The sequence below is a fragment of the Myotis yumanensis genome, unplaced genomic scaffold, assembly GCF_028538775.1.
Source record: "Myotis yumanensis isolate MYYU_CA2020_CCGP unplaced genomic scaffold, mMyoYum1.0.hap1 SCAF_6, whole genome shotgun sequence".
NCBI classification, from domain to species: Eukaryota; Metazoa; Chordata; class Mammalia; order Chiroptera; family Vespertilionidae; genus Myotis; species Myotis yumanensis.
The window spans coordinates 20,236,542-20,249,907 of NW_027223757.1; the positions used below are offsets into that span (position 1 = coordinate 20,236,542).

Genomic DNA, 13,366 nt, shown 5'->3' on the forward strand with positions numbered 1-13,366 from the left:
CATTTATGTGGCATTTGTTAATTTACAAAGATTTTTTGTTGAAATAAGGGGTATGGAATGCACAAAGGATACATTTAAGACCTTCAGGCACTAACCAAATATGAGAAGTAGAAGCAAAAGGGATTACTGGAAAATAAAACTGGAGTTAGCAATCTGAGGACTGTGGCAAGCATGGGAGGGCCCAGGGTTTCAGCGGGTCCTAAGTGGGACCACAGTGCTCACACCTGTAACAAGTCAGGCTGCTGTTAGTCCAGAGACCACACCTCCAGAATCACTGGTCATATGATCTAGTGCTAAACAGTTAGAGAATGACCTGGAGACACACCCCAAGTCAACATACTGGGATCATCAATCAGTGAGGGGACATTTACATTATTTGAAGAACTTGTTGAAAAGGCTGAATGATAGTCAACATTCACTTTGTACTTTCTAATAAACCTGTGCTTCCACTTTTATTAAATTCTCTCTATTCCTGTAGCTGTCTTAGGTATAGCGATTCATACATATTTTTAGCCCTTTGCACTTTACGAATTGCAATTTGTTTTAAATACATTTGTCAATGGAGCCCAATTTTCTTGGATACTTTAAATGTCTGCAGGTTTATTCCACTGGCACTGTCTGTGTATTACTTTGAAGTGTATATAGGAACAAAGAAACAATTCAGAAAGGATCCTGTTTGCAATGTACTGTCCTCTCCCTAGAACTCCCCTGGATTGCTTTACCTTAGTGATGTGTGTGGTAGTGGTTGTTGACACGGAATCAGATGTGATGGTTTGTGCAGTCAGTAACGTGCCCGAGTCACCAGCAGCCCCGCCATCAATCTTTGGATAATTGGGGGAAAAATACAAAGCAATGCTTAACTTCCATTATGTTTTCATAGAAGATGCCCTTCCCATCAAATATGCATCTTTTAAAATCTTTGTAGTTGGCAGAAGATGCTATCTGTCTTTTCATGTTTATAGTGGTAATTTACTGACCAGCATTGGCTGACATTTAAACAGAGTAAAATCAAAGACTAAATGCACGGGGAGAAGCAAACCCCAGACACAGAGAGACAGAAAAAAAAAGAAGAGTGGAAAAAGGAGTTGGGTCTGAAAGCTATGGGGGTCATGAGAGAAGTTGACTGAAAGCCATTTATATAAACTGAAGAAGAAACCAGAGAACCAGGCAGAGACGTTGCCACAGTGACCAGAAGTGCTGGTTTGTTATTTAAGCACAGGTGGGTAAAAATAGATAAACGTTTTCTCAGATTACTAAGCAACAGAACCTAACTAGAATAGACTAAATTAACATCGTTTGGTTATTATGCTTATCTTTAGATTTTTAAACAACACTTTTCCTGTAACAGTCCGTGTGTTGTGAGTATATTATGAAGATATATATTTCAATAAGTATGCATGCATGTGTGCGCTCTCTCTCTCTCTCTCTCTCTCTCTCTATATATATATATATATCTCATATATAAATCCTGTGCAGATAACTAAATAGGTTTTAATTTGTTTGTTTTGATACTTTTCTGGTAGAAAGTTCTAGAATTTACTAGTGGAAATACAGCAAATTAATATTTTTAGTTTATACTAAGATCATAAACTAAATGTTAGTTTAAGGTCACCATATATATTTGCCTCCTGTTTCCAGACACAGGGAAATAACTGGAAGGTCCAGAGCCCTTCTTACTATAAGGTAAGAGGCAATCTCTCTCGCATTTGGTTCATGCAATGTATTTCTTCACAAGGGCACTCACCACCATAGGAACACACGGGTACCTGCTCTCCCACCACACCCATGCATCAAAGACCTGTTTGTGCTCATGTGGGCTCTATGCACAGCATTTCTAAAATAATGTTGAGGAATGCTTCACATATACATGCATTAAAAAATATTTCAAGAGGGTAATAATCTACCATTTTTCACCATAGCACAATCCTACTATGAACATTAAATTTCTCAGTCAAGAAAATAGTTGTCCAAATTTCTAAACAGTTCCATTTGAAATGATAAATATTTTCCCTTTTTCTGTTACCCTTAAAGTTAGATATCTTAATGATTATCTCAAATATTTACAGAATCAATGTCTGAATACTTAAAATCAAACACACACATTTGTTAGAACAGTTACACATTTACATAACAATAATGGCATATGTCTTCAGAAAATAATCCCACGTGAAGGAGAAGCACAAATGTGTGTGCACATGTATGTAAACTTGCAAGCAAGAGTTGACTGGATCTGTCTTCATGGGGAGGGATGCCTAAATCCTACTAATGCACAAATTATATCATATCCCATAAACTCTGTAAGATGATCTGTTTCCCAAGTATACATAAACAATCCTAGATACTTTAAGCCACAAATGGCTTATAATAATATGAACAAGATTGGTACTGCCTGTCTTCAATAATCATGTGTATGCTTCCTCCCTGAAATTACTGGGTCACCAATTTGATTATAGTTCTCTGTCTCAATCTAAGAAGCAACATAACAAGTTATGTTGTTGAAGTACAATTATGAAATGGAGATATAAAACAGTACATCAAAGTCAGAAACATGTAAACTAGAAGAAGACAGAATGGAGAGAGAAACAGACTAAGTGAAAACGAGCTCAGTCCAAATCTAGAGCTTTCGTACCTGTGGAGACTCATATGTGATGGTCTTGGTTTCTGTTTGAACAATAGGGACTTCCTTGGTGGAGATTTCTGTCCTTTGTGAGGCATCAGAAATTGTTACCATCTCTGTCTTTACCACGGGTGGCTGAGGTGGAAAGGAAGAGGAAAATAAATTCTAGAGGTAATGTAGTAAAAGCACTTAACGGAGCCTTCAAAAATAATTGCAAGAAATATGTATATCCAAACACACACTCATTCACAAAAGAAAAGAGTAAAAGCAAATAATCTAAGACAAGAGACACAAAAGAAAAACACTTTTCTTCAAATATCATATGCATATACATATGTATGTATATATGATAAGAATAAATTAACATAATTGCTCCATAAATTATGGTATGCTTCAAATTATGATACGCTTCAGGTTATGATGGTCCCCAAACTACTTACGTGTCAAGCCTGGTATACAATGACATATAAACTTTAGCTTTGGGTAAGTAATGATAAACTTGAAAAGAAAACACAGAATGAACTATGTGAAGTGACCTGCCTCAATTTTTACTGCGGTTTAAAGAACCACATGATTTGTGTGAAGGCTTGTTGTCTTTAAGTGGTACACCATCTAGGTAGGCTAAAATTTGCTCTTTTTTTCAAAAAGCCTTTTCTGCTCTATTGACAAGGAGATCCCATTTTCAAGTCTTACTGTTTCCAATTATACTTGTCTAAAACTTGCAGTGTTTCTTCTCTATTAGCTAAGTTAAACTGTTCTATCTAGGATTAGTCCACGAATATGATATTAATGCTTTGAACAATTAAACATTAAAAACATTAAAGGAGAGGTTCATGGCCCGTTAACATGGTCTGCTGTTTAATACAACGCCAGACTAACTACTACCAGCAAAATACTACCAAGTGTAATGTAAGGTAAATGTGGAAAATAATAGAGCCTTCCAGGACTCATAAATGTGTTCTCTGAAGAGAACCAGGAAGTTTAAAAGTGATATAATAAAAATCCTTTTAATTATTTCAAGACAAAGTTACTTCAAGATTTTTCCAGCTCATTAAAGAGAGAAAATGTGGACAATCCCTGCATTGTGGGCAGCTCAACTTAGAATGAAGACATATTCACCCGGAAGTTTGCCTTCCCTCAACAAAACTTTAACTTCCAATGCAGAGACACTGCACCTAGAGACCAAGACTTTATCCAAGAAGAGTGAAGTAAGTTCTCTATCTTGAAGAGAAAAAAGAAAAGACTGAGATACCCTGTAGATAATCCACAGAACATATGATCAACTTGCAAATAATCCAGAATTGATGATAGGACAGAATGAAAAGAGTACTGTAATCTATTAAACAGTTAGCCTCTGGCTGTCTAAAAGGAAAGAAAAGGCTTTAACCAAACCATACAATCCCCAGAAATCATAGTGGTATTCAAGAAATACTGTTTTCATCACTGCCAGATGTTGAATTCAGAGCACCATGGTAAACAGGGCCCGCTGCCATTTCTAAAACTCTTAAGCTGAAGAGACAATGAGCCAAAAAATCAAAGCCAGTCACAGCAGCAGCACACACACTCACACTGACCATTTTCCAATAATGCATATACAATTTTCTAATTAAACCAATGAAAAAGGCATTAAGTATGAATCAGTGCAACCAAAGACAAAAAGTTGAAAACATCCAAAACATGCAAAGAAAAATTTAGATGTGAAACAAGAATGGAAAAATGATGTGGTGGATTGTAGGAGTTTACTGGATGAGATGATTCAGTTGCAGGAAAGGAGCTAGCAACCTTGACCGAGCTGGCAGAAAGTCTACAAAGCAGTGCTTTTGCCTTCCTCCCGTGAGATCAAAGTCAGAATCTTGCTGAAAAAGCTGAGGGAGAGTTGGGAGGACAGGAGAAGAAGAAAAGCAGGTGTTCTCCACCTGAGAAATAGCTCCAGAGTTTAGCTCCCGCCTGGGTCTCCCATTTACCTCTGAACAACAAATAATTTGTGGCAAAACATCAATGTCAACATGAGACACCTCTCCGTTAACTTTATGTTGCTCGTCCTCTGTGTCTTCGCTCACATCTTGCTTAAATGCGCCTTCGTGTACACTCTTCTCTGCAGGTATCTTAGGGGCAACTACATGCTCCTGGGTCACTGTTTCTACTGTGCTTACACTGGCCCCTGCGTGTCTGCCTGGGCTGGCTTCTGGCACTGCTGCCTCCCTCTCTACTACCTGGGATGCTTGGCTGGGTTCTTCCTCCACCTCTTCTTCATCCTCCTCCTGCTCTTCCTTTATGGTGCCCTCAGTCACCCGGTGGTGGGGCCGGTACTCGCCCACATCTTCCTCCTCGCTCTCACTGCTGCTGCTGCTCTCAGAAGACAGGGAGGTGGAGTCTTTCTGTGTCAGAGGTTCCACCTTACGGATGTCCCCAGGACCACTCCCGGGTGATAGCTCTTTACCGTTCATTTCTTCTGTGATTACTCTTTCGTCTTTCCCAACCTCTGCCTGCTTCTTCTCCTCCACTACATTCAGAGTCTCATGTGAACTCTGCACAAAAAAAAAAAGCGGATGAGGGAGAACAAAAATATATGAATAAATAAAAATGACGGAAACCCAAACCAACTGATGGAAGGTTCATGTCATGGAGGAAAACAGTGATGGTTATGATGGCTGACTGAAAGGGAAGCGGGGAAACGTGACGGGTCAGAAGCGGCAGGCAATGGTGTTAACATGGAAAGGGGAGAACCTTAACAGCATCACTGGCTCCAGCGCAAGGCCCTTCGGACTCAGGAGCGCGTTTCTGTGAAACAAAAAGCAACCGAGGACACAAATCAATAAAGTTTTACCTCAACACCCACTAAACAAACATCTGACACTGTGAAGACAGAACAGTGCGAATCAACATCCACAAAACCTTTGCTCAAGGTCACATGAAAGACAAGACAGAGGTAAAAAGCTTACACAAGAAAACAAAAAACACAAAACAGCCAGCATCTCCCAAAGAAATAAAGTGCTTTTAGTATAGTTGAATCTATTAGCTCTACTCATATAATTGAAAAGACAGGGGAAAAACTGGAATTATACCGAAGCTTACTGATTATCTTAAATTATAAATTTTAAAATTATAAAACCAATTCAACAAACAGTTTTGGACTTAATCAGATTATAAAGCCTAACTGAAACCCTGATTCCTAAATGAATACAGTATTAGTAAGATGAAATTTTTGTTTTATGCTAGCTCATTTAAAAACACAGCTTTTACTGGCAAAATTATTGTTGATCCCAGATAACATAAAAATGTTATTCCAGAATTGGCTATTAACATCCAAATTAGATTGCAGATTAACAAACGGGGTACATGACATTAGGGTGGATGTCAATGATGATTGCAAGTGTTCTCTCTTAGAATTCAGCCCCCCTCCTAGCATCTTTGAAAACCTCAATGAACCAACTTTGTTATTTGAGATGCTCACCCTTGCCCCACTGCAGACGTTTATTCCTTGGGAGTGAATTGATTCTAGTAAGTAGTACAGTGCCTAAATGTTCATTATTATTATAGGTCGGTACATTATTATTATATTTAACTTCAAATGCTCAGATGGGTTCTGCCCAAGTTCAGGGAATTCCTTAAGTTCATTCCAAAAAATGAAAACAATTATTTCACTGAATATGGCAGGCATCTCAGATTTTTCCATGTAAATAGTTTTTAAATGATAAGCCATCAGAAGATGCCTGAAAGACACTTGGGTTTTGAATACTTTTAATTCTGGAAGCATACTTAGCTTCTTTACTTGGTTGAGGGTTTCCCTCCACATAACAACTCCGAATCTGGGCTTTAGTGGTTTAAATGATTCTCTGAATTTAGGTAGCTATTTTTTTGGGGGGGGGATGGGGGGACCCAAAAGCAGAACATCCCATCTGTATCATTTCCTTACATCCAAATTCAGTCATTATTTCATGAATGTTTTTCCCAGGAAGGATTAATTTCATCAATGAAAGCACTGAGGGAAAGGTTCCTGGATATTTTAAAAATAAAAATCACTCTCATATGTGGCTTTTAAAAACAGGGGAAACAAAGTAAAATGCACCTCAGGCAACTGTGAGAAGGGCGAGGAAGAAAGTGTTTCACAAGGTGCATTATAGTTCACACCAGTGCCCTCTGCTGTCCAAGTGGTGGCTGAGGTGAAGGTAGCTTTCATGCTATCAGAAAAGCCCTTTTCACTAAACAAAATTGATGTTATCTCCTCTTCTAGGCTCTAGAGAGGTCAGAAAAGGAAGAGCAAAGAGTTACCAATAAGTTGGAACAGAGAGCAGTGACCTATTGAAAAAAAGGAAAGGTTATACAAGAATCAGAACAGCATAAATTGAAAGAAAGGTGAGGATTAGCAAAGATTCTGCAGCAGGTGCATGTGGCAGTTTGCCTGAATGCCAGCTTTCCACACTGCTTGAGAATTGGTGATAGTTCCAACCTATGAAAACAGCCTAAGGCTCCTTGGTTTGTCACTAAAACTTTCATCACAAACTGAGCATGGCCTACCTATCCATCAAACACTGTGTTGTATATTCTTGAGGCAGCTCTTCAGAGTAGGCCTCTTTCTTCAGAAGGACCTCTTCAGTGGCCCCTCCACCTGAAATGCTTATTCCTGTGCCATAGCTTGGTGGTCCTATCCTGCCTCCAATGCCCTTCCAAATTTCGTCATCTGTCTGAGGTACACCTAATATTCCATATTTTGTGCATGCCCTTCTATAACCATTCCAGCTCCTACTAACTCTTCCCTTTTCCACATTACTTTGTTCACAAGTGATCTGATAGCAACCCACAGAAATTCCATCAGACATGCTGAAATGCCACTGAATGAATAGCACCTTTTTTCCCCAGTAAGAAACAGGTAAAGAAAAGAATTCTAAATAGGAAAACAAACTCAGGGGTGAAAACTCAGTGAACAATGTTAAAATCATCTGTTCCTGAAAAACTAAGACAAATGTAATATTCACGTTTCTGGCCCTTGAGTGATGGTCCCTAACCTGCACAACAGGAAAGTTGAGGACTGTCCCAGGTATCAGAATGCCAACAGCAGAGTCACCATGAAGTGCCCACTGCTCATAAGAGCTTAAAGATGGATGGATGGATGGATGGATGGAGGATGGATGGATGGATGGATGGATGATTGGTTAGGTGGATGAATGAATGACATTTTAGGGATGCCCCTTTTGGGACAGTGCACTAGGAGGAGTGAGGAATAGGGACAATGAGATGAGGAGGGCTAGGTGCATAAGCATTTGCAATATTCAGGAGAAAAAGAAATCTTCTGGACCAATTAATTTTCATTATAATCTCCATAATTACACCATCCCTAGGGATTGAGTTGGTGGAGAGGGGGTCCTTGCCAGTAAGAGATCATGGGGAATCTAAATAAGTGTGATTCATTTAATTATTCAATAAAATAGATATTTCAAAAGTACTTCAAAACTATAGTCTATGTAATCACTACTAACTCATAAGACTCTTGTATTATACAAGTTTAAGTATGTCATAATCTATTAAAGAATTATTTGGTTTCCAACTTCCTGCTCTACTCTCAAAATTATTCATATTCAAACAGAATCGATTTTGAAAGTTCAATACATTAACTTTTAAACAAGAAACTACTACTGTTTTTTAAATCTGTAAAACCCATATTAAAAAATCTGTAAATTTGGTCAAATTATACACATGCATAATTATTTATTTTACATTTCATTAAGGATTACAATTTAAAGATAATCAAAAACCCTGCAAAATCAGTAGCAAAATGAAGATGCAACAAAGACAAAAATTTGTAAGATATCCTGTTAAAAGTCAAAACACTGCAGTATACATAACTACTCACACACTTCCAACTAATAGCAGTGATACGTTGTTATCTGGGGAAAAAGACACACTGCAAGCGGTAAACCAAAGTTTGTTGGGAGGATGGATGAAGGATGATTGCAGTAACAAGTCATATGTATGTCAAATAAGTACATATTTTCTTGCATGTGCTGGAGAAGAAAAGAACAAGAAAAGAGCAGTAACTTCAAGTGCAGATAAACCATTTTGGAGCTTAACAGTGGGCAAATTCCAGGTTTAAACTTCACATAAAGTCTTTTTAATGTAATGTCCACGACATCATATTTTACATTGTACATTCCTAAACCATGACATCCAGAAAAATGATTAACTGTAAACATCTCCAACAAAAATTCCAAAGTCTCCTACAGCAAAAATACAAGGACATTACTTTGAATTGAACAACTCTACCATTTGACTTGCTTCTGGGTGTGAAAGCTTCAAAAAATACATAACTTTTTAAAGCATGTAATATTGAAGTCATCATTTTACACAGAGTCTAATTGGCTTTGGACTTCATGCTAACATTTTAATATATAAATAGGCCACTTGGTTTAGTTTTTTATTTTCAGTATTCTGGAAATATTTCACCTCAACTATACCTCAAATTCCTTTAGAGCAAGACTTCATCTTCTATTTATTTTGCCTCCGTCTCCATTCCACTGTATGTTCTGATAAATAATACTCTCTATTGATTTACAAAATCAGACTTTTGTGGAAGGAAAACACTTACTACTGATCCCTGCTCTCTTTCAGATCCCCTGTATTCCATTCCTCACCCAGCAGCAGAGCGATCTCTGTCAGATCCAATTTATAGCTCCCCAGTGGCTTCCCACTACTCATATAATAAAATTCCAAAATGTCAATATGGTCTTTAAGACCCGACAAGATCTAGGATTTGACCTCCTCGATGGTTCCTAAGCTCTTATCATTTGGGCTTTCAGTTCCTTAAACTAGTTCCTGCTTGGGCTGTTTCATGTGCTCTTCCCTATACATGGGAAACTTCACATCTGCCTCCTTCTCATCATTAGGGTCTCAGCTGAAATGCCAACTCTCCCTGACACAACGGTCAATCAGCCTTCCCAATCACCTTCAAACACAAAATTATTTCATCTTCTACACCGACTTTACCCACATTTTCTAATTACTCCTTTACATGTCCCTGTCTGTCTCCTCCAACAGACTCTAAGCTCTCTAGCCTTAGCAATCAACTGGCTGACCAGCTGGCTAAGCAAAACCAGGAGAAACAGAAGAATAAGAATGTAAAGGCAACAGAAAGCTAACTTCTTAGTAATGCCAGATATTCATATATGCAGGAGCAGAGAGAGAGGTCTGAGAGGCTGCTATGGTACACACAAAAAATCTTTTTTTCCCCATTGAAAATCATAAAAATGAAAATTCAAAAGGTTTCCAAAGATAATTACTAAACTACTAACCTAATTTGCATATACTCTGTTATTTTAACACCACCACAGTATATACAGCATTATACAAACAGTGCATTTTCACATGAAAGCATGGTTTCCCAACTGCCAGCCACATACATCAAAATTGGGGTCACTTATTAAATCAATTGATATGTCTACATTTCAAAATGTGAATTTTCAAATAAAGTACTTCTGCAACATCTCACCTAATGACTCTTTCTTTCTCTACATGGAGATTTAACTTTTTTAATGCTCAAAAATTATTTTCAAAAAATTTAGATTAACCCATAAGAAAAAAAAAAGAGTATCTTATAGCTGTGGACAGAAATAAAAGGAAAAGAGGAAAAAGCAAGAGTAGATCCAAGGATGCAAGGTGAACACCTTGTCTGCTGCCTGGGCTTTTTCTTCAACTGTCCGTGTTGCCGCCATCTGATGCTTCTCGGTCATGGATAAAATATCCTTGAAAACATGGTCTCCTTTTCTCTATTGTTTTAAACAATAGACATAATCAACAAATAAGACAAGTACATCACATTGACAACAACACAAACATAGAACAATTGTGTGGGTCAGCGGAACAAATGGATGAAGGGGCACATACAGTGAGGCCAAAACCTTAGCATGCCAGACACTGTTTCTCCAGACAACACAAGAGTCAATGGCTGAAAAACGAACATTAATACCTTCAGAAATTCTAAAAATGAGAATTTAACTTGTATACAACTTCGTAATACCCTATAAACACCATAGTGTTTTAAATCTTCGTATTTTCAAAAGTTTTTTCAGTTCAGCAATTATCTTTACTCATCTGTTCTTAAAGAGCTATTTTCCTTTGACAATCACAAACTTAGAAATTTAAAGCAACGAACAGCTCTGCTTTTAATGAAAAGTTTAATAAAAATAGCATGAGGTTATCTAAATCAAATGTGCACAATTTGGCAACACTCAAGCCAGACTGGATGATGAACTTATGGAGAAGTGAGGGGCATAAGGAAAAAGAGAAAGATGAAATTGTACGGTAAGACCTTTATATATTTTTTAAATTGTGTATTATAGATAGCATAGTCACTGTCTCTTCAAGTATGATAAAGAGCCCATGGAAGTTCTTGGCTGATAATAGAGATTTTGAGAGCATCAGAAAAGAACAGATGGGAATGAATGGAGAAATATTTTGGGAATAGAGTCAAAAGGCAATACGATATTGATGGGGAGAAGTAATCATGGAAAGAAAAAAGAATGTTATGGTTGAAAACATTTTTAAAATACTAGTCTACATTTTATTATGAGGAAGTCTTAGTATTAACTTGTATGATACAACATTTTGCAAGTTTACATCGGGGTTCATCAGTCTTCAAAGCTAACTTTAACTCATTTTCCTCTTAGTAATTACCTTAACCCATTCTAAAAATGATCCACATTATTTATTTATTTATTAAACAAACTTTCTCATTTCAGTAGTCAGCATCTGAAAAGCTTATTAAATATCATATAATCTCAGTTTCTAAGTCGTCCTATATAAAAATACACTGCCACTAATTGAGTAATATAGTTATTCTGAAACTATTTCAAAAGTACTTTGTAACTCATACAATTTACTTAAGAACTAGGTCAACACATACTACATTGTTAATAAATATTTAGTATTTTAAAAAATTGTTAGCAATTACATTTAAAAAAAAAAAACACACACACACCTGGGAACATTTTGTAACTTCCTGGGAATCAGCATCAGAGATTAGCAACCTGAATTTTACTGAAAAGCTGGAGACATATAGCCAACAAATAGCTAGTGACATACCCCTTGTATCTGTAGGGACAGAGGTGTGATACGTCGTTTTTCCCATTCATTAGGGCGCGGCTCAGGTGTGGATTCCATAAAATTGCGCTTGAGTTCACTAATGCTAGCCTGATGTTTCAGTATGTCCTCCTGGGCCTTATCCAGGTCCTAGCAATGTGTAACGTAATAAAGGGGGAAATCCAAAAGGGAAAAAACCCAGTAGGACAAAAATAAAAATAAAACCAAAAAATAAGACAAAGCATACTTACAATTAAAAAAACATACTAAAGCAAGAAAAATGCCAAGTCTCAAAAGCCATATTATCACCTATGAAAAACCTTAATGAGTCCCTCAAAATTTGAACGTAAAGCGAATTTGTAATTTTTTATGATTCACATCTTAAATGGTTCTAATGTCTTCTTTGTTTAGAATTTTTTAAGGAATAACTATTTACATTATTAGAAGGAAGTCATGGAATTAATATTAATGGCTAATAACTCTTCCTTCTAATAGTTAGATTTGAATGCAGCCTATGAATTTGTTCCTGTAGACTCACCTTCCTGATTAGGGCTACTACTAAAATTGCCTTCTGTGAACATATTAAAATCAAGTAAAAATAGAGAAAGGTGGACTCAGAAGCACATTTGGCCTCAGGGGAAAGCCAGTCCAAGATCGTCTACCACAGAAGGGGAGTGGTGGGGTGGGCAAGGACTGATTTTTTTTCAGGAAATTCCAGCAGTGGCTTTTAATCTTAAGGAATAAAAATAACAGCTTCCATAGGCTGCTTGTATTTGATCTCTCCATAAAATAACCTCATACTGGTTTCATGTAGTTGCTAAGCACAAATGTGAGGCCCAGCTGCCCCACATACCAAATGGTCCTTATACAGACAAAAATGCAAGAGTAATTACCAGGTTGATTTTTCACTGGAGTAGGCCCTGATGAATGGTATTTGTGGGATTTTTTATATTGGCCCTGAAAACTAGTATTTGTGGGAATTAAAACTAAATATTGCTTAGGAAATGGTTTTAACTGAATTTTAAACCTTTTCTTACATTTCAAAAATCATGGGGGCCACCTGTTGATTACAGCTTTCATCCCACTCCCAGAGGAACAGGTCATGCATCTGATAAAATTAGGTATTCCGTATTCATGCACAAGCATAGTTGCTCATCTATGAGCTTCTACAGCCATTTGCAAAAACTAATGAAAATCTAAAATCTTTGCATGGCATGGAAAAATGACTGTGGCTTGAGATCAGGCACATTTCTTGTATTTGTTCAAAGCAATGTTATGTATTATACTTTAAAGCATTTTAGTAAGTTATGCAAAAATACATTTCCAATAATTATCACAAGCTGCCAAAAGCAACCAAATTGATTAGTTGGATTATTGAGAATTGCAGTTCACCACTAAATACATTGCCATGTACTGCCCCCTAAATAAGGAGAAGAAAAGTTCTCGTGTGACACGGGGAATATAGTTGACATTCCTAACTGGGTGGCTAGGTTTTCTCCCCCCCCCGCCCCCCCTCTTTTTTGTCTTTCATTTATTCTTCCTTCTTTATCAAAGCGACCCCATTAATTAGCATACTTTCACATGGAATACTTTAATTGAACCACATTCCTAACTGCATGGATTTTAGTGGTACCACCCACCCACCCCAAACTACTGTGGACATAGATCGACAGTAAA

The 13,366-nt window shown here is 37.2% G+C and overlaps 1 protein-coding gene across 17 annotated transcripts in view; it reads right to left on the minus strand.

The window, feature by feature from the left end:
- EPB41L2 (erythrocyte membrane protein band 4.1 like 2) overlaps window positions 1–13,366 on the minus strand; it is a 192,553-nt gene that overhangs the window by 20,683 nt on the left and 158,504 nt on the right. For 4 of the 17 annotated variants that reach the window (XM_070417673.1, XM_070417674.1, XM_070417675.1 and 1 more), the window contains exons 14-20: window positions 11,693–11,839; window positions 10,276–10,377; window positions 6,687–6,854; window positions 5,345–5,398; window positions 4,582–5,145; window positions 2,630–2,752; window positions 723–821 (exon numbers count right to left, since the gene is read on the minus strand). In XM_070417673.1, the coding sequence (XP_070273774.1) occupies window positions 723–821; window positions 2,630–2,752; window positions 4,582–5,145; window positions 5,345–5,398; window positions 6,687–6,854; window positions 10,276–10,377; window positions 11,693–11,839 (1,257 nt within the window). The remainder of the gene's footprint in view (window positions 1–722; window positions 822–2,629; window positions 2,753–4,581; window positions 5,146–5,344; window positions 5,399–6,686; window positions 6,855–10,275; window positions 10,378–11,692; window positions 11,840–13,366) is intronic. The other 13 variants (XM_070417682.1, XM_070417679.1, XM_070417680.1 and 10 more) reach the window with 13 other exon arrangements.